The 24882-nt window shown below is 37.9% G+C and overlaps 1 protein-coding gene and 1 long non-coding RNA gene across 3 annotated transcripts; both read left to right on the top strand.

The window, feature by feature from the left end:
- Window positions 1-1772: 1772 nt before the first annotated feature.
- On the top strand, window positions 1773-5799 carry LOC148790599 (uncharacterized). Of its 2 annotated transcripts, none has more exons than XR_016077448.1 (3): window positions 1773-1911; window positions 3981-4087; window positions 5666-5799. It is a non-coding gene; the product is annotated as an uncharacterized LOC148790599 (long non-coding RNA). The 2 variants fall into 2 exon arrangements; XR_016077449.1 differs by lacking the exon at window positions 5666-5799 and adding an exon at window positions 4299-4437.
- A 2118-nt stretch (window positions 5800-7917) lies between these two features.
- LOC104587381 (pyruvate kinase 1, cytosolic-like) lies at window positions 7918-23648 on the top strand. Its single transcript, XM_010244969.3, has 16 exons — window positions 7918-8291; window positions 8565-8661; window positions 8812-8909; window positions 9775-9930; window positions 10845-10922; window positions 17275-17406; window positions 17738-17818; window positions 18039-18110; window positions 18228-18317; window positions 18496-18640; window positions 18771-18859; window positions 20282-20377; window positions 20491-20558; window positions 20796-20895; window positions 22896-22955; window positions 23220-23648. Exons 1-16 carry the CDS (start codon window positions 8223-8225, stop codon window positions 23370-23372), a joined length of 1584 nt encoding a protein of 527 aa, XP_010243271.1. The 5' UTR covers window positions 7918-8222; the 3' UTR covers window positions 23373-23648.
- The last annotated feature ends 1234 nt before the right edge of the window (window positions 23649-24882 follow it).

Raw genomic sequence — 24882 nt, 5'->3', positions numbered from 1 at the left:
TACAACACACTCTTACAAACACTCGGAAGGAAAATTACAAATCTTACAAACACTTAGAAAAACACTCAAAGAATAAGACTACCAGTCTTATCGTTGGTACTCGAAGTTGTTGCACCCAAAAAATTTGCACCCTTGGGAACTGGGAGAAGGGTTCATTTTATAGAGGTTGGCGAGGATTCTAGAGAAAGGCAGAGAGGAACCACTTTATTCGAGCTTATCCTGAAGGCCTCTATGATTAAGATTCATTTTGGATTTTTCTTTTTAAGTATCTAAATAATTGAGATGTTTTCTTATCTTTTCTTTGATATGCCTTTTCATTAGTGGGTTACTTTTTACTATTGACGATAATAAATAATCTCTCAATAGTACTTTCTTCAATAATTGACCTTAGTGCGGGCTCAAAGACCAGATGCTTTATGTTTTCACATCCTTCGATATTTCCTTACTTTTGTCTTTCATCTTTTCTGCAAAACGAAGAGATATCTCTTCTAGCTCAAGTGGGTCTAAGTCTAGGAATTTGCTACGAAGTTTATCCATATGAGACTCAAATAGAGCTTAGAAAACTTCGTCTTCTTCTATAGAAGGCTTCAAAGTTGTTGACAGATCAATATGAACAGTAAAGGTGATCCAAAGTGGTATGGAGAATCAATATGCTATGCAGATATAATATTGAGGTTAAAAAATGATATAAACAATATTAAAAACGAAATATAATTCTCACTTACAAAAGACGATGAAAATACTTTGAATACAACACACTCTTACAAACACTCAAAAGGAAAATTACAAATCTTACAATCGCTCAGAAAAAACACTCAAAGCTGGTGATAGTAAAATTTTTGACAAAAGTAGCTTGGGGCGATTCCAATAAGTCCAAATTTATCTCTAAACCTAGGATGTTCAATTACTGGGATTACCAAGATGCTTGGTATAAGGTTTTTTTACTTCAAAACTTCATTTTCAGACACTCTTAGTTCATTAGGTTTTCCAGAGATTTTCAAGGTTCATATCCAGATTGGGCCTATGTTTGGTTGATTTCTTGGGGAGCATAAGATGATATCTTTCCTTGGTAAGAGCTTATAGACAAGTATAGAACTTTTAGGAAATGAATATCTTATATAGAATTCGTCCATATTAAACATTTTGAATTCTTCAAAACTTTTCGGCTCCCATGGATTCTGAAATGGTGTTATCATTTGGATGTTTCATGGATGCCTCCAGCGATTGATAGAATTATTGAGATCAAATGGTGGGACAAATTTGATCACTCGACAACCTTGAAGCCATCTACAGAAGAAGACAAAATCTTCCAAGCTCTCTTTGAGTCTCATATGGATAAACTTCGTAGCAAATTCCCATAACTGAACCAACTTGAGTTGGAAGAGATTTCTCTTCATTTTGTAGAAAAGATGAAAAAACAAGTAGGGAAATCTCGAAGGATGTGGAAACATAAAGCATCCGGTCTCTGAGCCCACACTAAGGTCAATTATTGAAGAAAGTACTATTAAGAGATTATTTCTTATCGTCAATAGTAAAAAGTAACCCACTAATGAGAAGGCATCTCCGACTGGTCCTAATAGGACAAAATAAAATATAAGAAAGCATCTCAATTATTTAGATGCTCAAAAGAAAAGTCCAAAAGGAATCTTAATCATAAAGGCCTTCAGGATAAGCTTGAATAAAGCGACTCCTCTCTGCTTTTCTCTAGAATCCTCAACAACCTCTATAAAAGAAACCCTTCCCCTAGTTCTCAAAGGTGCAACTTTTTTGGGTGCAACAACTTCGAGTACCAAAGACAAGACCAATAGTCTTATTCTTTGAGTGTTTTTCTAAGTGTTTGTAAGATTTGTAACTTTCCTTCTGAGTGTTTGTAAGAGTGTGATGTATTCAAAGTATTTTCATCATCTTTCTGTAAGTGAGAATTATATTTTGTTTTTAATATTTTTTGTATCGTTTTTTATCTTCAATATCATATCTGCATAGCATATTGATTCTCATACCACTTTGCATCACCTTTACTGTTCATCACCTCTACGAGTTTTGCTTATTCATCTAACTTCACGCTTTCTACAAGTCATCTTGTTCACTTAAAACTGAATCGTGGGAGTGAGAGAGGAAAAGAGGGACATAGAGAAGTAGAAAGATGGGACAATGAGAACAATAAGGTAGATAGGGGGAGTGGGAAGACAGGTAGAAGAAGGAAAAGCAAAAAGAGATAAGTGGTTAGATTGTTAGAGGGAAGAGACAAAGATAAATATTGACACTTGTCTCTTATGCAATGAAAAATATATCTCTTTTTTTTTTCATTGGGATTATTCACATGCAATTCATTGATCTAAAATAAATTATAGTGTATTATAATAAGATTTGAATTAGTGAAAGGAGAAAGCACCCCTTTCGCTTTATAAGATAAGATAAGATATATTAATCAATCAAAAAACACAACAATACTTCAACTTAGGGGGTGTTTTGTAGTGTGGTCGAGAAATTTGGTGGCATGGACCGATCCACACCACACCCTGTGGCACACACCACACCACAGACCACAGACCACAACTATTTTGAATTGTGGACAGGACCAGTCCACACCACACTTTTTGATTCCATGTATCTCATATACAATTTATAAAATAATCTATACAATCGATCATAAATGTCTAATTTTTATAATTTATATGATACATATAAATTGAAAAAATGATTCAATCAATGAATATTAACTAAAAATATTAATTTCAACAAAAATTGTAATAAATTAATATTTTATTGATAAAATATTAAAAATAATATTTAAACAAACTAAATAATAAATTATTGCAAGATAAGCATAACATCAAACTATTCATGTAAACTAATAATTCATTGGTTCCCATACTAGTTGTAAGGCAAGCATATATAACATCAAAATATTGGTCAATTGGTTTACTGGAATGGTGCATGGATAAACCACCAATATTACAATTAGTACTTAAACAAAAAATAATAAAACAACAATTATAAGAAAGGAAAGAAGAATAGTGCAAAGTATGTTGCACCCACAACATGCAAGCAACATAATATCCAACTTGTGGAATTCGGTATGCCTTCGTACGAGATGAAGTCTTACGTGTTAATGATGGGCCGTATAATCTCTACGTGGGGCTACCTAAGCATCATGTTCAATTAATTCATCTACCCACTGAAATGAATTTAGGTGATTCCCCCATTTCTTCTTATCAATGAAGACCCTAGGGTTCCCAAGTCATCCATAAAGAATGCTGTCCTTAGATTTACACAAATAAAGGTGAAAGAACTCCTAGCTGAAATAAGAAAAGTTTATGTTCAAAGAAGAAAATACTTTGAACATATATGAAAAATCCAATGAACAAAGCCCAAGGATATCCTAAATTTAACAATTTATAATGGCAACAAAAGAGGGAAATAAGAAAAGTTTGGCAATTCTTTGAACATATATGGTTGATTGCAATCAAACCCAAGCTGACAGCAGTACAAACAATAAAAAAGAAGGGTGGATGAACGATTGTCTATTATGAACCAATTTTTAGAATATTGACAATGAGGCATGCTGGGTCTTGTTTCACACTATTTTACTTCTCTCAAGGAATAACATTCTCATTTGTAAATGAATGGGTTCCATGAAAAGTGAAAATTTGATTGCACAAGTGGTACCATGAAAAGAGAAAATCCAACCTGCACAAATCCCAGTAATCAAAAGAAACTTGCAGGAATTCAATATAAATTGACAGAAACCCAAAAAAATAAAAATCAATAGACACCAAAAAAGAAGGGTAATTCAACGTAGCATCTGCTATGTCTGTATTGTTCCCTAACTCCAGACTTTTTCGATGATCTAGGATTTCTATTCCATCTCATACCTTAGATCATTTTTTTTTATGTTGCTGATAAAAAACTCAATATCGATTGAACTTATATTAATATTAATCAAACTTATAATTGACTAAAATGAATAACTGGAGCAGAGGTCCACATATGGTGTGCTGGAAGCAGCTCCAACAGAAAAAAAGGTCCAGAAAAGTCAAAGGCAGTAAGCAAACATTCTGCTATGAGAGGATTTTCCCCATCATAGGTAACATCCATGTTGAACCTAACTTTTTCTTCCATCAATTACAGTGGAACGCAATTATCATCAGCATTCATCAAAAAATTTTATTCTCATTTTTTATGAAAAAAAATCAGAGATCCTTATAATTTTTCTTTAAAGGCAAAAGAACATAAAGAAATAATAGTTTTTGACATTCTTCTAAAATTAAAATAATTCAGTTTATATTTCTACACAGAAAAGAAGCCAAAGACTTGGCATTTAGGTTGAGTTTATAAAATGGGATTGAGTTAAAGCTTGCAAAGAGATTTTGTATCAGTTCCTTCCATCAAATCAAAGGTACAGGTTGATCTCTGTGGTTTAGGCTGCATTTATTTATTCAACTTGACACATGGGAAGGGCATACTCTCCCTTTCCACGAGCCTTGCTACTAGAATCTGAAAATTCTAAAACTGGCTTTGGGGATAAAAATATAATCCTTGGGTTCCTAGGAAACCTATTGATATTGCAAATTAGGATAATGAACCAAGCCCTGGTGTTATTTCTCATGGAGTGCTACAGATGATGAAGGGAAGTACCATTTGGTAGCATGGTCACAGATTCACAGGTCTGCTTACCATCAACATGATATCTATGCATATAATATAGTACTAAAATTGTATAGTCGTTAAGACCAATGCACAAGCAAAGCCATAAAATCAGTGTCTCTAAAATGATTTGAATCCTCAAAATCACAGCAAATGCAAACCCAACAGCCTGAACATCTTAGCTATCTCATATCTGAATCATCAAAATCACAGCAAATGCAAATCCAACAGCCTGAACATCTAGCTATCTCATATCCGAATCCTCAAAATCACAGCAAATGCATTTCAGTGAGCTCTTTTCACTATCACAACCTGCATATCTCTTGCATGACCATATTGACTGGGATTGGGGACTTCAAGATTTTCTTTCTAGGGACCTTTGGGATTTGATGGCACCAAAAGTGTATGAAAAACAGACTATCTGTGTGTGCTTATGTATACTCCATATGAAAAGTGGATTTTCTTTCTAGGGACCTTTGGGGTCGGGCTTTGGGCTTTTCATAGGCACTCTGTACGACAAATAGAATACCCATCAGTAAGAATGAACTTAGATGGGCACTTTGTTTTTTTTTTTTTTCAATAATTACAGACAAAATATAGATTAGAAAAGCCTATGCAAAGTTAAATCATTATGAACGAATTAGGTTTGCATGAAAAGTCAATAGTTCATGCGATCATCCACCTATGCTATTCCAGTTTCTTCTGGATGGCTTCCCCATCATCTATTGTAAAAAATTAGTAGTTTCTCCATAGAGGTTTAGGTGGTTGGTTTCTTATTATCCCACACCAAACAACTTTTGCAAATGAGTCCACATCTTAACAAGCATATCCACATATGCGAGAAAGCAAAACGTCATGATCCTCCAGATCAATCTGATAGAGACAACTATGAGGGAATATCATGCAAACTATAGACTCTAGAGCCATATGCATTAGAAAACCATTGCTTGTTTTGCATTGCAAGATTGTGGAAGGAAAGGTAGTTCTAACAAATCTCTGTTCGAGTTTCACATACCAGCGGAGCGGTGAAGAGCTTGGACGGAGGAGAGCTTTGGTGGAAACCTTTGGCAGAGCACAATGGATATCTTCCAGTGGTGGAGACCTTTGGTGGAGCACTTCAGCAGAGGAGACTTTCAACGGTAAAAGAATGTAGAGTTTGGAGAGTGTGCGTGAAGCATGATAGCAAAAGCAAATCGTGGATCGACTCCATCCACGATAAAATGCCATTGACGAGAATTTGGGGTGTGGATAGGGCTGGTCCATGAGATAGTATGGACCGGTCCTATCCACAACGAACTGAACAGTGATTTCATCCCGTGGCATGGACCGAAATGGTCCATCCACGAGATGAACACACTACCGAATGCCCTCTTAAGCGTGCTTGGTTGGGCTTTTGTCAAAATCTCAAATGGAAATGATTCCAAAGCTTAAACTCGAAATAATATAAAACGCTAACTTAGGCCAACACCCCTACTCCCCAATAGCTGTCTTGCTCAAGGTTTTTAAAACTGGACCGGACAAAACCATTCCGAGGTCTGATTCCTAGGTTGAATGGTTCAACTATTGGTCCAAATGAATGGTCGGTTCTGACAAAAAATAAAAATAAAAAAACCCAAAAAACTGCAAAAAATATTCCCATGTCAAATGATTTGATGGTTTGATCACTTGAGTTAGCAATTCGTTGACTAAATCAACAATTTTTGACCAAATAACAATTTTAAATAAAACAAAACCAATAATTGATTCCCAATTTTTCAGGTCCGACCATCCGATCAAATTTGGTTTTAAAAACATTGGTCTTGATTCTCCATGGGAATTTATCAAATCTTTTTAAGCTGCTAATAACAAAACGACAAAATGGCTAACCTATGGGTTTAGATGACTAAATATTTTGTGGAATATCCTTCTGTAACCTTTTGATTGTTCCTGAAATTTCCTAGCATGAAAAGTTGGAAGTTGGAACAACGCAAAGTCGGAAGAATCTGTGGGAGGGGATTACCACAAATCCACCTTCCATTGTCCCAAAACTACCTTGTCTCTAACCCCCTTAACAAAAACCTGCCTTCTATTTACCCAATTAATGCAGAGAGACTTTACCAAAAAATAAAAGATAATGCAGAGAGAAGAAAATTTTAATCAAATTAAATGGTCAAAATTGATCTGCAGGGCCCACTGGATTCCCTAAACAAACGACACGTGTCTATTCCTACCCCACCACTCTTTTTTTCTTTTTTCGTATGAGTCGCACCGCACAACTAAAGGTCTGAGTGTCTGACCGATGAGTCAGACCGCAGAGTAGAATTTGGAGCTGTGATTTGGTGCGAAACTTCAAGAGCATCTCCTCGCCTACCTAACCACCACAAACAGTATCGTCCGCATCATCCAAATTTGCATCCGTTGCATGGATGGGATCATCATTTAATCGACATTGACATACAAGATGGGAGATGGCACGAAGCACATCACGTGATATCATAACCTGTAAATGGAATCAATGTAGCATCACGCGTGCGCCACGACCCACGGGCATGGCATGTCTTTCGTGGGTCGCGCTCACCGATAAGTCAACAATTCCTGCGCCGGGCCTACTAATGACCGTCTGATCTATCAGGGGTCATTCAGATGGTGGGCTGGGTTCAGTCCACGTGAGTCCTACTCCGCATTGGTCTTGATCACACGGTGGAAATGTGGAATCACCGGTTTTGGAGCGGGAAACCGTGTGAGAAAACCTCGAATCTAAAAACTAGGGGAGCCGAGCCATCAGCATGCCCATTGGTTTTGAACCCACGAGACATAATTTCATGGGTCACGGCCCATGGGTCTGCATAAATATCGTCGATTGTCTCATGGGAATGAGAGAAAAAGCTAGCTAGCACTGGCAGCTAATATCCTTGAATGCGGCCTATCGTACATGCGAACCACGATAGAAAAGATATTTTTTTCCTTTTCTTTCTTTCTCTTTATCGCGAGAAGGTCACGAAGGAGAAATAGAAATATACAATCTGATGGGGCTTACACGTACCCAATTAATTGGAAGGCTTAAATTAGTTCTAGCTTAGATCTACGGTCCTGATTGACAGACATGCGATTTTATTCAACTACAGTAACGTGGCATAATTCAACTGTAAACCAGTGCCACGTCGTGCATGGGCCACGTGGCTATTTTATGATGATTCCACCTGGCGCAGATGGTCGGTGCGGTCTGCCACGTAAAATTGTTTTACTGAAACACAACCAATTTTAATTTATCCCGATAAAAAGAAAACGAGTGACGAGAACACGAGAACTTCGTAAATTAGAAAAGAATTTGTTGCTTGTCAAAATTCAGAACTCGAAAAATCCTTCCTGGCTTCTGGAAAGACTGGAATGTGCCGTGGAATCCCGGTTTTCCTGAACCATATATGTAAGAAGGGGTGACAGGATCCGAGCTCAGAGGAAATTTTGGGTGAAGACCAGTCTCGCGCTCTGTTAATCCCTTTCTGGTCCGAAGGCGACCTCCTTCGATCGAAGAAATCAGGCTTCAGTTCTGTTTGTGTTTCTTCTGTTCTTTCTCGGATCTCTATTGTTAATCGAAAATGCAGTCGACTAACTTGCTCCTCGAAGAACCAATTAGGATGGCTTCCATTCTCGAGCCATCCAAACCAGTAAGTAGTAATCCACAGATCTCACCTGTTTTTTTTTTTTTTTTCTGTTATTTCTTTGTTTGTTATTCGCTTTTGCAACCTCCATTCTCTGAGTGTTATTTTGATTGAGGAAAGGAATAACTTTTTACTTTGTTCCAGATCGCTTCTTGCTACTGAGATGTTGAGTTAAATTGTTTTATGTAGGCGGGAGGCGTAGGGTGATTGTTTAGGGTTTGCGTCTTTATTTGGCCTCGATTTGTGATTTATTATGTTTTTTTTTTTTTTTTTTTTCAGACTTTCTTCCCTGCAATGACGAAGATTGTTGGGACTCTCGGTTCGAAGTCGCGACCTGTGGAAATTATTTCTGGATGCCTTAAGGCGGGGATGTCTGGTATACAATATTTTAGATCTTTTTGATTATGTACTTCTGTTCCTTAGAGAATAGACTCTTACTTGTTTTTAGTAGAAGAAAATGTTTTGTTTTTAATCTTCGATCTGGTTCGTTGGTGTAGTAGTGATATTTGTTTTCTCTTTGTGCCAGTGGCGCGTTTTGATTTTTCATGGGGAGACATCGACTATCACCAAGAGACTTTGGAAAATCTGAAGATGGCTGTCAAAAGTACAAAGAAGCTCTGCGCTGTAAGTTGTCTTATCCCAAACTCTACTTGTCTTCTTTTTGCCGCACAAACTCTACTTAGCTCAGTTATAACGGCTCCCACGCGTTAAACGTGTCGGTGTTTGCCGGGCCGGTTAGCATGGTTGTCAAGGCGTCTAGGCGATAATAATATAAAAACTAAATTTTGGTTGGTTCCTTTATATTTCATTACCATTCAGCATGCATGTTAAAAGAAAAATACCAGTTCTCTTTATTGAGAGCATTAAATTTCCTTTCAAAACACATTCGTTATATCTGGGAGAATAGTATTTTAAATATGCTATTTTTCAATAATTTGAAAATTAGTTCTAATGCAAGAAATATCTAATAACACGCTTTCTCATATAATTAGATACTAGAGAACGACTATAATTTTATATGATAAAATTTAAGATAGAGAGTAAATTTAAAAAGAAAAAGGAACAATGGTGGAGCAGCTGTTTTATTTAATGTGTGTGTGTGTGTGAAGAGAGAGAGAGAGAGTAGGAACAAGACTCCTTTTTCACTTCTATTCTTTCTTTTTCCCTACGCAAACTCTCGGAGCTTTAATGAAGACAATATGCAACATATAATAGAATTTATAAACATTCATATTGGTAAGATGTAGCAATATGAATGATCCTGCCTTGTCATTTTTGGCGCCTAGGTGGGTGCTTTGTTGTAACAAGTCAAGCTATCAAGGTGTTCAGGTGAGGCACCCAACCAAGGGTGTGTAGGTAGTGCCTTGACAACTATGCCGGTTAGGTTAACATTTGAAACTTTTGTGAACTATGCTTTTGTTGTTTTGATTTCTTGTCTTGTTCAGATAAAAACGGAAATTTAGCATGAAGATATCTTTTCCTTTTTTAGGTCATGCTCGACACTGTGGGCCCAGAGTTGCAGGTCGTTAATAAGAGTGAGAAATCCATTTTGCTTCAAGAGAATGCCTATGTTACTCTAACACCTGATCAGGAAAAGGAAGCCACTTCGGAGCTATTGCCTATTAATTTTACTGGGCTGTCAAAGGTAATAAACATGGCAGGGCACCTTTTATCTTGTTATGGAATATTTGTACAATACAAGAACATCCTCGGTCATATCTGTTAGATAATATCAATGATGGCACCTAACATGGCTGTTGCCTATTAATTTGTACAATTCGGAGCAATTATTGCCTATTAATTTTACTGGGCTGTCATAGGTAATAAACATGGCAGGGCACCTTTTATCTTGTTATGGATCACAAGAACATCCTCGGTCATATCTGTTAGATAATATCAATGATAGCACCTAACAGGATTAGGGCATTAAGCTCAAGTGTATTCTTTCGATTGTCAAATTTCTTCCAGGTTTCCTTGTGTTTGTGGAGAATTCTTTCTGGATTTTAGAAATGATACAACTTATGATTTCTGTTTGGTCTTTGCCATAATGCAAATGATCAAATATTACCACTATGAAAGTATTTCATTTAGGCCGTATCATCAAACTGTGATTCTACATGATAATATATAATTATTTACCATTCACCCTGCTTGAAATATACTTTTCTTCATTAAATCCTTACCTGGGATTGATGGTGCTTTAAAAGTCCATTCTCAAATGCAAAGTTTAAAAGCTTGCAAGAGTTCCAAAGCTGTTTTATGGGGTTTAATTGAGTGACTGAGATTATTTCGATATGTTGATAATTCACATGAGCAAGTAGGACACTGATATAGATGATGATCTTGTTGATCTATTATTTCAATACCACCATTTTTATGTTTGGATAAGACATATGGTGTTTCTTTTTGGTAGCGAAATTTTCTGAACCATGTTTTACTTTTCTGTCCCAGTTTTTACTCCGTGCTGATACCTTTGTGATTGCGCTTGATTTCATTATATTATATATTGTCCAGTGAACTTTGCATCTTGTAAGCTGAAGCATGTTTGGTGATGTGCAGGCAGTGAAGAGAGGTGACACCATTTTTATTGGTCAATACCTGTTCACTGGAAGTGAAACAACATCTGTTTGGCTGGAGGTAAGGTCATGGTTATTAAATGATTATATCAAGTTCTGAAGTTGTTCAGCACAAAATTCCTTGCATACTTGGCCCAACTTGGAAAGGAAACTAACTGAAATAATCAGGCATGTCAAATTAGTCTGAATGCCAAGCAAGAAGGGTAATTTTGGCAACTTGGAATGCTCCAATCACTTGCATTGTAAGCTTAATTTTGATGGTTTGCAGTGTGGGAGATATGGGGCTTTCAGGTGTTGAGGGTATGGGAAACTTGTTTTAGAATATTTTTTAGTTCCAATGGGAGATGGAACTTTGGTTAGAGCAGAATTACTAGCTGTTATACAGGGATTAAAATTGGCATGTAGCCAAGGACCCTCAACCATATTAATATTGCAGCAGGTATAAGGGGGATTCTATGCGGGTGATAGGTTGGTTAATGTGATGATTTGTGGAGATCGAGATCGAGATCGAGAGAGAGAGAGAGAGAGGTATGGTTGAGAGGAAAAAGCCTGTTTCTGGCTGCCGCCAGTTTTCTATTTATATTAACTTCATAAAAGAATCAGAAATTACAAGTATGCCCCTGGTGGCACATCCTAGAATCAAAATAATAAGAAAAAGAAAAAAACAAGTAACTGACCGACAACCTACTAACAACAACTATAAAATAACAATTAAGTAAGCCTTACAACACTTCCCCTCAAGTTGGGTTGAATATGTCTATCATGCCCAGCTTGTCACATAACTTATTGTGCTGCGAGCATTGAAGCCCCTTTGTAAGGACATCAGCAAGTTGTTCCTTGGAGTTGACATAAGGAATGCAAATTTCCTTTTTTTCCAATTTTTCCCTTATGAAGTGTTTATCCACCTCAATGTGCTTGGTCCTTTCATGTAGGACTGGGTTGCTGGCGATGTTTATTGCAGCTTTGTTGTCACAGTAAAGGGACATAGGACTATGAACAACAACTCCAAGCTCCCCTAGAAGATTCTTTAGCCAAAGGACTTCAGCCACCCCTGTGCCATAACTATATATTCAGCTTCAACACTTGACCTTGCTACCACACTTTGCTTCTTGCTTTTCCAGGTCACCAGATTTTCTCCCACAAATGTGCAATACCCACTAGTGGACTTCTATCATCCACAACTCATGCCCAATCAACATCTGTAAAGACTTCCACCTTTAAGTGATTGTGTTTACTGAATAATAGGTCTATTCCTAGATATTTCTTCAAGTATCTAACGACTCTCTTTGCTGCTTCCATGTGTGGTTTCTTAGGAGAGTGCATAAACTGGCTCAGGACCCCAACGGAATAGGCAATGTCTAGACGGGTCATGGACATATAAATCAGCTTTCCCACTAACATTTGTAACTGTTTCACATCTTTCAAAGGTTCACCAACACAGTCACCTAGCTTGTGGTCCGCATCCATAGGAGTATCTGCCGGCCTTGCACCTAATTTACCTGTATCCCGTAATAGATCAAGGGTGTATTTCCTTTGAGAGACAAAGATACCCTTTTCTGAGCGAGCAATTTCAATCCCAAGGAAATACTTCAGGAGGCCTAGATCTTTCACTTCAAATTTAGATGCAAGGAATTGTTTCAAGTTCTGTATCTCTGAGCTCCAACTTCCTATAATGATGATATTGTCTACATACACTATCAATACAACCCGTTCTTGACATCTCTTCACAAAGAGTGTATGATCAGACTGACATTGTTTGAAGCCCATTTCTTGAACTGCCATGTGAAACTTACTGAACCAGGCTCTGGGAGATTGTCTTAAGCCATAGAGAGACTTTTGCAGCTTGCACACCTTATTTTCACTCCCCTTGGCACATAATCTAGGGGGTTGAACCATGTATACTTCTTCTAAGTCACCATTCAGGAAACCATTCTTTATGTCCAGTTGATGCAATTCCCAGTTAAGATTAGCGGCTAAGGACAGGAGAAGGCTAATTGAGTTCATCTTAGCCACTGGGGCAAAAGTCTCATCATAGTCAACCCCGTATACTCTTGTGTATCCTTTGGCTATTAATCTTGCTTTGTACCTTTCAACTGTTCCATCTGCCTTGTGCTTAATCGTGAACACCCATTTGCACCCCACGGGGTCTTTCCCCTTTGGGAGATCCACCAATTCCTAAGTCTGATTTTTGTGGAGCGCATTAATCTCCTCCTTCATGGCATCTACCCATTCAGGGCATTTTAAGGCTTTTGCAACATTCTTGGGAACAGGGATGCAATTAACTGTCGATAGGAAGGTTTGGTACGAGGGGGAAATGTGGTCATAGGAGACAAAGTGGGTAATGGTGTGTTTGGTAGTGCAAGACCTGACTCCCTTTCGTTGGGCAATAGGAATGTCAAGGTCATCCACAGTAGGAGTAGGGTTAGGGGGTGGACTTACCTCCTGGGAGTCTGATGATGTCAGTTGCTCAGTGTTTGGCTGCTCCATATCTCTATCACACCGCTGATCTCTCTGACGTGTACGTTGGAAGACACGGAAGGGAGTAAGGTCCGGAATAGAAGGAAGAGATACCTGAATCTGCTTCTCTTCCACACTACGACTCTCCCCTTGAGGAGGAGGGAAGAATGGCTTGGACTCAAAGACGGATACATCCATAGACAAAAAATTTATGACTAACTGAATCAAAGCATCGATACCCTTTTTGAGAGGAGGGGTACCCCAGAAAGACATAAGGAATGGACCAAGGGTCTAACTTACCTCGGAATGGAGACAAATCATGGAAAAAGGCCCGACAACCAAAGACTCTCATGGGGATAGAAAATAAAGAGACTGAGGGTACAATAAATGATGAGGGGCCATGTAGTTCAGTACTCTGGAGGGCATGTGGTTGAAGACATATGCAGCTGCAAGTATAGCATCCACCCAAAACCTTTTTGGGACATTCATGTGTAACATCATCCCGCGGGCTACCTCAAGAAGGTGTCTGTTTTTCCTTTCTGCAACACCATTTTGTTGTGGTGTTCTGGCGCATGAGCTCCTATGAATAGATTCGTGGGAGGCAAATAACTCGTTGAGCTCCCCATGTAATTATTCCTTTGCATTATTAGATTGGAAAATCTGTATTTCAACATAGAACTGCGTAAACTCCATCCTCTGGAAGTCTTTCACTATCTTTGGAACTTCGTCTCTGCTACGCATAGGAATTACCCATGTATAGCGAGAGTATCATCGATCAACGTAATAAAGTACTTATATCCGCCCTCAGGGATTACATTTGTAGGCCCCCATACATCAGAATACACAGCATGAAAATGAACATTTGATCTTTTATTACTTGAGTGAAAAGTTGTTCTACATTGTTTGCTCAACTGACTTGTTTGGCACATGAACTCTGACACTGAACATGGCTTAAATAAAACTGGAAACAAGGATTTTATTATTTCGAAAGAAGCATGACCTAAACGACTATGCCACAAAAAAAATTGACTCTTATTGGACTGATTATGCGACTCCGAGGATGACACTGAGAGACCAACTTTGTTGTCGAGAATGTAGAGACCATCCACTAGGCTTCCTCTACCAATCGCCCTCCCAGAAGTTAAACACATGAGTCAGCAAAAAATGTCACACTGCAGCAGTTCAAGGAGCTTGTAATGCTACTAATTGAAAGCAAATTTATAGGAAGCTGAGGGACATGCCATACACAATTCAGGTTAAGGCCATGGGGAAGGGATATCGATCCTTGGCCTGCAATGAATGAAAAAGAACCATCTGCAAGTCTCACTCTATCCCTTCCTAACAAAAGTCTAGAAGACTGAAAACAAGTTAGTCTTATCGGTCATGTGGTTGGAGGCCCCTGAGTCAATGATAGAGGGGAATCTGTAGGAGTGACATGGAATGCAGAAGCCATATTACCTGAAGTAGATGCAAATGAAGTAGAGGGAGTACCAGTGATTGAGCTGTCCATTTGCCGCAAAGCCCTACCATAAGATTCCAGGTGCTCTTTGAAGGAATTCATTATATCCTCCTTGGGGTCAGACTTGTTATTAGGGTGGTCCCGGGGTACTACCGACAACTTGAGTATCTTGGGTTGCCACATGTCCTGTGCTCATTTTCTTCTGATGACCTTTACCCTGTTCTTGATTCTTTGCTGCCCACTTGGGTTTTCCGTGGATGTCCCAACAAGTGTCACGTGTATGTCGTGAACGCCAATAGTGGATACAAAACAACTCATCTTTATCATCCGCCTTCTTAGGGTCACTTTTCTTTCTCGTGGAGTTATTATTCATTGCAGCCAAAGCAACTTATTGCTCCCCCTCAGCTGTAACCATCACATTCCGCCTGCATTTTTCAGATTGAACAAGGGAGTATACCTCGTGAATCGTAGGCAACTCTTTTCTTCCTAGGATCTGCACCCTCAATGGTTCATATACAGGGTTCAGTCCCAACAAGAAAGCAAACACCCATTGTTGAGAGACCACCTTCCTGTAGGCCTTAGCATCATCATCGTGCTTCCACTCTATGGCCTGATAATGGTCCAATTCCTTCCATATGGAGGTAAGGGCTGAATAGTATGAAGACAAGCTACAGTTTCCTTGTTTACATGTTGAGGATTCAGCTTGCAACTGGTAAACCTTGGCGTAATGCCTTTGCTCAGAATAGGTAGTTCTGGCCTGTTCCCAGATCTCACTAGCGGTGTCTGCCCACATAAAGTTCTTTTTCACATCAGGTTCCAAGGCTGCAAGGAGCCAAGACATCACCATATTGTTTTCTTGGTCCCATCTATCATGTTCAGCCGTCTCACCCTTGGGTTCTTTCACCCTTCCATTGATGTAACCAGCTTTACCCCTTACCGTTACATAGAGTTTTACACTCTTAGCCCACTCCAGGTAGTTTAGACTATTTAAAGGGGTAATTGGCATGGGAAAAACCATGTTTTCACCTCCCATACTCGCTGTGCTGCGGGTTGGTGTAGCCCCCGATGAAGTTAATTCATAACTTGCCATCGAATACTACTGAAAAACAATCCAAACACCACCCAACAACACAACAGCCACAATCAGAATACCAACCCTCAGGGAGTTTACTCCTAGAATGTGAGCAAGAGAACAAAAAATACTGCTAAGAACAAAGGGTTCAGTCAACACAACCAGTCATTAAACTAGTCCGGTAATCGGTTCAGCACCACCGATACAGACATTACAATCAGTCTGACTGTAGTTCACATAGCCTAATCATCCAACGTCCAAACAAATAACTATATAACCAAGGCATGAGCCCTACACACCATCGGCCAAAGAAGGCCGAGACAAACTGAAACAAAAAACACTCCTGTTCAGCACTTGTACGAAGGTGCTAATCTGAACTTGACTTCACAGCATCGAACAGAGGGGTCTGCATCAGCATCGCCCTTCTCTGACTAGGGTTTTCTTGGTATGACGACCAAGAAAAAGAAATCACAGAAGTTGCCGCCAGAAAAAACTGCTAGGGTTTCTGCACAAAAGTCGCCAGAAACCTGCTAGGGTTTCCACAGAACTGCCACGTCCAAAAACTTTTAAAGAGTGGGCAGGAGGGATCGTAGGTCTTTTTCAACCCAGAAAAACTGCTCTGATACCATGTGATGATTTGTGGAGATCGGGGAGAGAGAGAGAGAGAGAGGCCAGTTTTCTATTTATATTAACTTCATAAAAGAATCAGAATTTACAAGTATGCCCCTGGCGGCACATCCTAGAATCAAAATAATAAGAAAAAGAAAAAACAAGTAACTGATCGACAGCCTACTAACAGCAGCTATAAAGTAACAATTAAGTAAGCCTTACAACAGTTAAGAAATGAATATTAGACGGGTGCCGTGTGGTATGGACCCACAGGTCAGCTAATATGTAGTTGACACCATGGCAAAACAAGGGGTATATTGACATCTATTGTTTAGGGGCAGGGTTTTCTTTGGGTTAAGTGGGCCTTATGCCAGCCTATAGAAAAGGATAGTGACTTTGCTCTGTTGTATATATCTAATTAATATTTAATTAATGTTCTTTTACAAGAAAAATCAGGTTGACTGGGTTATTTGAAGGTCCTTTGATCTGTTGAAATTCCTGAGTTGCAAATCATGTATCTCATGTAGACCTAGCCTGCTTCAAAAAATATTATGAACCTAAATGAAGGGTCCTAGCATTTCAAAGTTTAGCGTATATACCAATTTAAAATCCTTTTGTCTCCAACTCCCGACTAAAAAAAACAGAGAAAAAAGAAGTGGAAAAGCAGAAAAACTTGGGTGGTGTGACCTGTTGGGGCAATTAGCCTGGGTGGAGGAGCAAGTAGTTCACTGAAGTATGTAAGTTCAAGTAAGATATTATTTTGCCTAATGGAAATGACACTAATCTGAATTTGTAAACTTGTGTTTTTCATTGTAGGTTTCTGAACTGAAGGGGGAAGATGTGGTTTGCATGATAAAGAACTCTACTACATTGGCTGGGTCATTGTTCACATTGCATGTTTCTCAAATCCGTATTGACCTGCCCACCTTGACTGATAAAGATAAAGAAGTAAGTTTTAGTTATTTTTCAATAATCTTTCCTACTATAGAACTATTAATATGCCTCTTTTAATGCTAAACAATAGTATGGCTATTAGAAGTTGCGTTTCTTGAGTTGGGTGGATATGATGAAACATTTGATACCTTTAGAATGTAAAAAAGAAAGATTTATTACTTAGGAACTTTCATCTAGTGATTATGAATCTCTTAGTTCAGTGATTTTCAGATCGAGTAGGTGCTTTTAAAATTTGAATCTTCTTGCACTAAATGTTATGGTGTTTTGCTGCTTGCCTATGGGTTTTTGTCCATTATGTTTCATGATATTTCATTGATTATTTCAGGTAATAAGTACATGGGGTGTCAGAAACAATATTGATTTTCTGTCTTTGTCATATACCCGTCATGCAGAGGATGTTCGTCATGTAAGGATCTCTTTTTGTGAATATTCATGCTTAGATTATTTTCCTTGTAACGGTTTATGTATATGCATGTGCATATGTAATCTATTTCCAAGGATTCTTCTGGGATTATATATATAATTACCTGTTCATTAAAATCCTTTTTTTTGCAGCTCTCCGGTTTTTGTTTCTCTTTCTTGATGTTGTCATTTTATATGTTAATGAGCTTGATGCTGTGATGCAGGCTCGTGAGTACCTTTCTAAATTGGGTGACCTTAGTCAGACTCAGATTTTTGCAAAGATTGAAAATGTTGAGGTAAGCTTCCAAACTATTATTATTAGTACATTCTAAATTAATTTAGTTTTGACCATCTTCTTCACGGTAGTGCTTGTATGACAATGTGAGTATGCAACCTTTCTTCGATTCTTGCAGGGCTTAGCCCATTTTGATGAGATCCTACGTGAAGCTGATGGTGTTATCCTCTCTCGTGGTAATCTGGGTATTGATCTCCCACCTGAGAAGGTCAGCTTTCTGAACTCTGTGCAATTTTAAAATAAAATATTTCAGGAGCTATTGTCTATATAATCTGCCAACCCATTGAACACTGGTTGTTGGTTAACCACCTGGTATTAGTGATTTGCTATGCTAACCATTGGAACTAACCTGGATATGATACATGTTCTTCCTGAATTGTGATCAGGTTTTCTTATTTCAAAAATCTGCTGTCTACAAGTGCAACATGGCTGGAAAACCTGCAGTTGTTACCCGAGTTGTGGACAGTATGACTGATAACCTGAGACCAACTCGTGCTGAGGCTACTGATGTTGCAAATGCCGTATTGGATGGTAAGTCATATTCCAAGTGGAAGATCCTCATATTTTTCCATGGTCCATAAATCCTTTTTTTTGAAGTTACATGTCTATGAGCTATTTGGTACTGCAGATGTATACTTATTTCACTTGTGAATGGGTGCAGGAAGTGATGCAATTCTTCTAGGTGCAGAGACACTGCGGGGTTTATATCCTGTTGAGACCATATCCATTGTTGGCAAAATTTGTGCTGAGGTAAGCCTCTTCTATTGTTTTCACCATTGAAACTTGTCTGGATTTAGAAGCTGTCTTTCTCATACCATGTTAATGTCTCATACATTTCTTGGTTCTATATTCCTTGAGAAATACTTTTGAAAAATGTAAACTGGAATATATCATTTCCTCTGAAGGTGCCTTTCATAGTTTGAGTTCAAAGTTGTGTACTTGTGACATCATCATGCTTTCTCTTTATGTTTAGAGAAATTAATTGTTTCTTCATCAAACCGGAAAAGATAGCTGATTGAGGCTTTTGAGCTTCAAATGTTGTGCCTTTGTTCAAAATTTTTAAATTAATAATGCAAATCAAGCGACACTTGATGACAAGATTGAAAACAAGTCTCAAGCATCAAAAGCTTATAATTTGTCTGGTGAAGGCATGTTGAAAAAATACTGGTGCCACTGCTGTTATCTTAGGGAAACTCTTGAGGTTACAATGTTTTTTAATTTTAATACATGATCAGGGAGGGTATCGGGTTTATATGGTGAATGGGTTTACCAGATAAGTGTTCGTCATATCAATTCTTTATATTTATTTGGTTAAAAAACATTTCAAGTCTTGTATCAGAGTTTATATTTTCCAAGAGGCTAATGTCTGGTGTGTTTTATGTGCTGGTCTAGTGAATTACTGTGGTGCCAGATGGTCCTATTCCTGTTGGACCCAGATTTATGCTGGATTTATCTGACCTTAAAGAGCACCGTTGAATTTCTTCAATTAGTTTTCTTACTGTTGAAAATCTTCAATTGATGCTAATTGGCTGCTATCTTACTCAGCATTTTCTAGAGTTTTTTATATAATTAACTGATTCAGCAATTTTATTAATGAGAAAGAAAAGAGATAGGAGAAGGAAAAATGGTGCACCTGCACCCCCCAAGAACAATAAAACATGAAGGGTAGTCCCTACGCCATCTTTCCCCAACTAAGCAACTCAAAGATCACAAGGATTACACTGATAAAAAAACGACCACAAGGGTAAGATGTCCTGCATGAATATATATAGTGCCATTCTATTCGTTAATAAGTTACATAAATGATGAAGAAAATGACTTCTAGAAATGATGGAAAGCTGTATTTCTATCTTGCCTGAAAAACCTTGGTTGCATTTTTCTCATTTAAATGGTGTTTCATTGTTGGTTTCTTTAGTTTTAGCGGGGATTGCATTTGATTCCATGTGCCTGCGCATGGAATTGAGACATCTTTAGATTTTAATTGTGTAACGGAGATTGGCCTATTACCATAAAATCCAACTTTTAGTCACAAGTTTTCCCGCTCTTTTTGATTTCTATTCTTTATATATCATGATATTATCATCTGTTGGCAATATCCATTGATCTTTTATAGCTGGCTTTTATAGAGGTTCATGTACCCTTGCTTATATAGTTAAATTGCTAAACGTGCAGGCAGAGAAGGTTTTCAACCAAGATCTATATTTCAAGAAGACTGTCAAATATGTTGGAGAACCAATGACCCACTTGGAATCCATTGCTTCTTCTGCGGTATTTCATTTGGAATTTCACTTGTAGTATAGTATTAATCATTAATCATTGATCACTGCATCAAAAGTTGCTCTGTTTGAGAGGTATGCTAATGTTTGATGCTCTTTATCTAGGTACGTGCGGCAATTAAGGTGAAGGCTTCTGTTATTATTTGTTTCACTTCATCTGGAAGGGCTGCTAGGTAATCTCCTGAATCCTGACGAATGTTAGAATGTAAATGTTTGTCTATTTAAAGGAAATTTGATGATTATTTTTGACTGCCCTCGCTATTAAAAAACCCTTTTCCTCTTTGTTTTCAACAAGATCTTTGGGTAGCTAGTTTTAGCTGGGCCTTGTACTAGAGAAATTAATCATCATATGCAGTTGTGTGTTTTATTTGTATGCTCACCTGACAATCTAAATGTACTTGTTCATGCAGATTGATTGCAAAGTATAGGCCAACAATGCCTGTTATATCAGTTGTCATCCCTCGCCTCAAAACAAATCAACTTAAATGGAGTTTTACTGGTGCCTTTGAGGTATTTGGCCAGCCTAATTATTTACGACTGCATTACTATGAAATGTTATGAGACTGCCTTAGCTGAATTAAAATTTTGTTGGTTGCATTCCTACTTTAAGCTTGTTGGAGAACATTAAACCTTTAAAGCCCCATGACCACCGTTTAATCTCCAGTATATTGGATGTGCAAAAATACAATGCTTTTTGTGTACTACAAAAAATGATCAGTAATCAAATTATCTTGGGGTAAATACTTCAAACCTCCCCTGAGGTTTGTGAGAAATACTTGAACCTCCCCTTACCTTTCTTGCTCGACTGTAGCCTACCTTGTCTGCTAATGTGGCAGGACAAGACTAATGCCAGTTACCAGTAGAATATCAAAAAATTTTCAAAAAATAAAAAAATGACCTCATTTAGCCTTGCATGAAATTACATGTGGGCAAAAATACCCTCTTGTTATTTATTATCTGTCACTTATCTTCAAATCTTGTGTCCTATTCTTAAATTAAGTCATAGTAAAATTGCAGTAACCACCCAGCAATAAAAGTCTACTTGAACTACTAATCTCTGTTGGGTCCCCTTAACAGGATACCTCAGTTTATCAACAATAGAGGTCCGTTTGGGAGGGCTGAGCTGAAGATTCAGCTAAGCTGGTTCGGCTGCTTTGCAGTTCTCCAGTTGATATTCAAAAAGGCTGAAGCAGACCAGCTCTTAAATGGATGACTGACAGCTGATACTGATTTGGGCTTTTTCTGGGGTTTTCACCAAGCATGCCATCGGCATGGGGCCTGCCTTGGATTGTTCTGCCAGTCTTGAGTCCCAAAGGTCTAGAGGAAGGCTCGTATTGTGTATAGTATCTTTTAGAACCTATTTAAAACTTTTTTTCAGAAATCTTGTTTTTTAATAAACCAAAAATATATAAATAATATTATTCTATGCAACCTTGAAAAAAACTAAAAACATAGAACTGGAAGGCTCAAAATATCAATACACCCCTTCCAGATATTTTGAACCTTGAGTCTGGACTCTGGAGTGATAAAGCCTTGGCCAGGGGCATCGCGAAAACATTACTTGTATCTAGTTGTCCATTCTAGCTTATATGCCTGAATGAGTTAGACTATATCGCGGGTGAGAATATTATTGTTGGTTTATTGTAGGATTTCTTTGGGAGAGGCTTATGGAAGAGTAACAAGTCTCTTCCGTTTGTTTTTGGTGTAAATATTTATTGATCGATGGAGTTCAACACCGATAGGTTTAAATGAGTGAACCATTGTAACTTTGAAAAGTGTGATAATCAATGTAAATAATTACATCGATTTTATTTATGTTGTATTTACATTGATTATCAATGTAACACTCAACCATGAGTGGAGTTTACATCTTCGATGTAAAACTGCACTCCATTCAAACACAGACAAATATGGACTGGGAGTGGAGTTTTATGCTGGTTTGTATTTACGCCAGAAACAAACGCAGCAGAATTCAGTCATAAACCCAATTGATGGTTTAGTCTATAGGGGCATTTTAGACAATGTGCAAATTGGAGTTTACAACACCGATGAGACCAGGAGAGGAGTTATGGTTTAGTCTTAGGGCATTTTAGACTGCATAAATTCTGTTATTAACGACTCAGTCATCTAAGAGGGGGTGTAAGGATGACAATAAGTTGGGAGTAAGTTCAAGGATTTATCCCAATTATTTTTGAAATTCAGATTTAGCTGGACTTTTCATTACTTAACTGATAAATCTATCAATTCCTTGGTCAGAATCGGAAAGATAAGAATCTATTTTTTTTTTTTCTCTATTTAATAAAAATCATTTCTTGTTTTTTTTTTGATAGATAAATCATTTCTTGGTTTTTTGATAGATAAATCATTTCTTGCCTATTTAAGTGGACTTTCTTAAGTTCAAGATGTTCTATTTCATTCAAGTAGTTTATCGACCTTGGTATTTTGGTTCAATCTCAGGAAGTTCCTTGTGAGCTAATAATGAATGTTATTTGTAATTAAATACCATGCAGGCGAGGCAATCGCTCATAGTCAGAGGCCTCTTTCCCATGCTTGCAGATCCTCGACATCCGGTGAGTTTATATTTTATTTAGATCAATTGGTTCATGTATTTAGTGCCCACTGAAAATTCTATGCATACATCAGATTTAGTGCCCATTGCAATACAAGTGCGGATGGGGACGAGGTGTTTATAGGATGCATATAAATTCTATTCTAGTCTTCCCTCCGATTGATCTAATAAGCAAATTTGCCATGAAAAAATATTTCAGAGAACTTAAAATTATGCATCTATTTTTGGGTACCTGAAACAAGCTCACCTACTTTTGATGATGCAGGCTGAATCAACAAATGCTACAAATGAGTCGGTCCTGAAGGTTGCACTTGATCATGGCAAGGCTTCTGGGGTAATCAAGTCTCATGATCGTGTTGTCATTTGCCAGAAAGTGGGGGATGCTTCAGTCGTAAAGATCATTGAGCTCGAAGACTAGACTAAACGATGTTTGTTTGTTTTTTTTTGAATATATAATATATGCTTTTGCTTCATTTTGGTTTTGGTCCCCTTGTAGAATGCTATGGGCATGGTAATAGGCCTACGAGGGCTCACCAAGCTCTCATAGTTTAAGAGATGAGCTGTTGTGTTAAGAACTTAAAATATTAAGAGTGTACACTGAGGCAGTTGCAGTTATATTGCATCTTTTAAAGCTATTAAGTAGAAATAGAAAGTCGTGGTGGCTTATCCGCTGCTGCGCTTCCTGTTTATTTCAGACCTTCATTTATCGTTCCAGACACCAGAATGAATCTACTGTCCAGCGATTTGGCTTACCTTATTCAAAGCTTCAAAAAGCTTAAACTGGCCCCAGATCATCGTTACCACCCACCCTTGCAGGGAAAAAAACCTTTCAAGGTTTTCTGGTTCAAATTCCTGCGGGTTGTTGCTGCTTCCATCTACACATCATTAACTGTGGTCAACGGTGTAGCCCTGTACGTGGGAAGTATAGGAAGCTTTGAGTCTACACCTTTTTACATAGATTAAGCTCTAGATTGATTCTACTGATGGATCGTGAACTCGAGGTGCTGGGTTCCTGCCTTCCGGGGTTTTTGTATTACTTTGTTTTGTTGTATTAACTATTCAAATGTACAATGGTGCAGCTAGTGATGGGACTAGCTACTGTCTATCTGGGCAATGTGTTATGCTTGGGATGCCTCCCGCCCATTTAACTCTTTGTTTCATGTTAAATCTCCTTCGCCGCGATTTAAAAATTTAAATTTTAAAAGAATAACATCCACACCCAAATCCATCTCCACTCCATTTCGTCTTGTGGGATAAATTACCTTTCCAAACAATATCAGTGGTATTTTTGTCATGGGATTAGCAAGCCTTAACTTCGTTATATAAAGATTCACTACAGAACTAGTTAGTTGGCTGGTTCTCTGTTACCTTTCCAAATTTGTATTTGTACTCTTTTTAAACTGAGCCTAATAAAGGACTCATCTCCGTTTTAACAGAAAAAAAGGAGGTAAGTCCGGAATGCCGAATGCAGCCTTTAATGGTGCATCATATTAGATTTTATTGGTGATGCGGACCTATACACTATTCCATATCAACCAAAAATTTAAATACAAAATTGAGCAAAAAATTAGTTGATTATTTATCAAAGCATTGATGAACTTTATATGGGTTTTCTTTGTTGTATCCATTCCATGCATTTCTTAATTTTAAAAGTGTACTCTAGTACTTTGTTCATATAAGTCACCACAATATATTTTTCTCCTTTTTACACCTTGGTCATAGTCATTTGAGCCTTACCCTTGCTATTGTCGTGGGGATTTGTACGAGTTTTCTGATATTCTTTGTAATAATTGATATTTTAAACCCTTCACTGATGTGCTGAAGAACATTAAATATATTATGGTAGCACATCCCCACGAATCACTACAACAAATAAATGTAAAAGGCCAAGGCAACTTATAAAGGTTCAGAGAAACACGCTATTCCTT

The sequence above is a fragment of the Nelumbo nucifera genome, chromosome 6, assembly GCF_055504915.1.
Source record: "Nelumbo nucifera cultivar China Antique chromosome 6, China Antique-T2T, whole genome shotgun sequence".
In the NCBI taxonomy this organism is placed as follows: domain Eukaryota; kingdom Viridiplantae; phylum Streptophyta; class Magnoliopsida; order Proteales; family Nelumbonaceae; genus Nelumbo; species Nelumbo nucifera.
The sequence above is the reverse complement of the archived record's forward strand: the minus strand, read 5'-3'. Positions and strand labels throughout refer to the sequence as shown.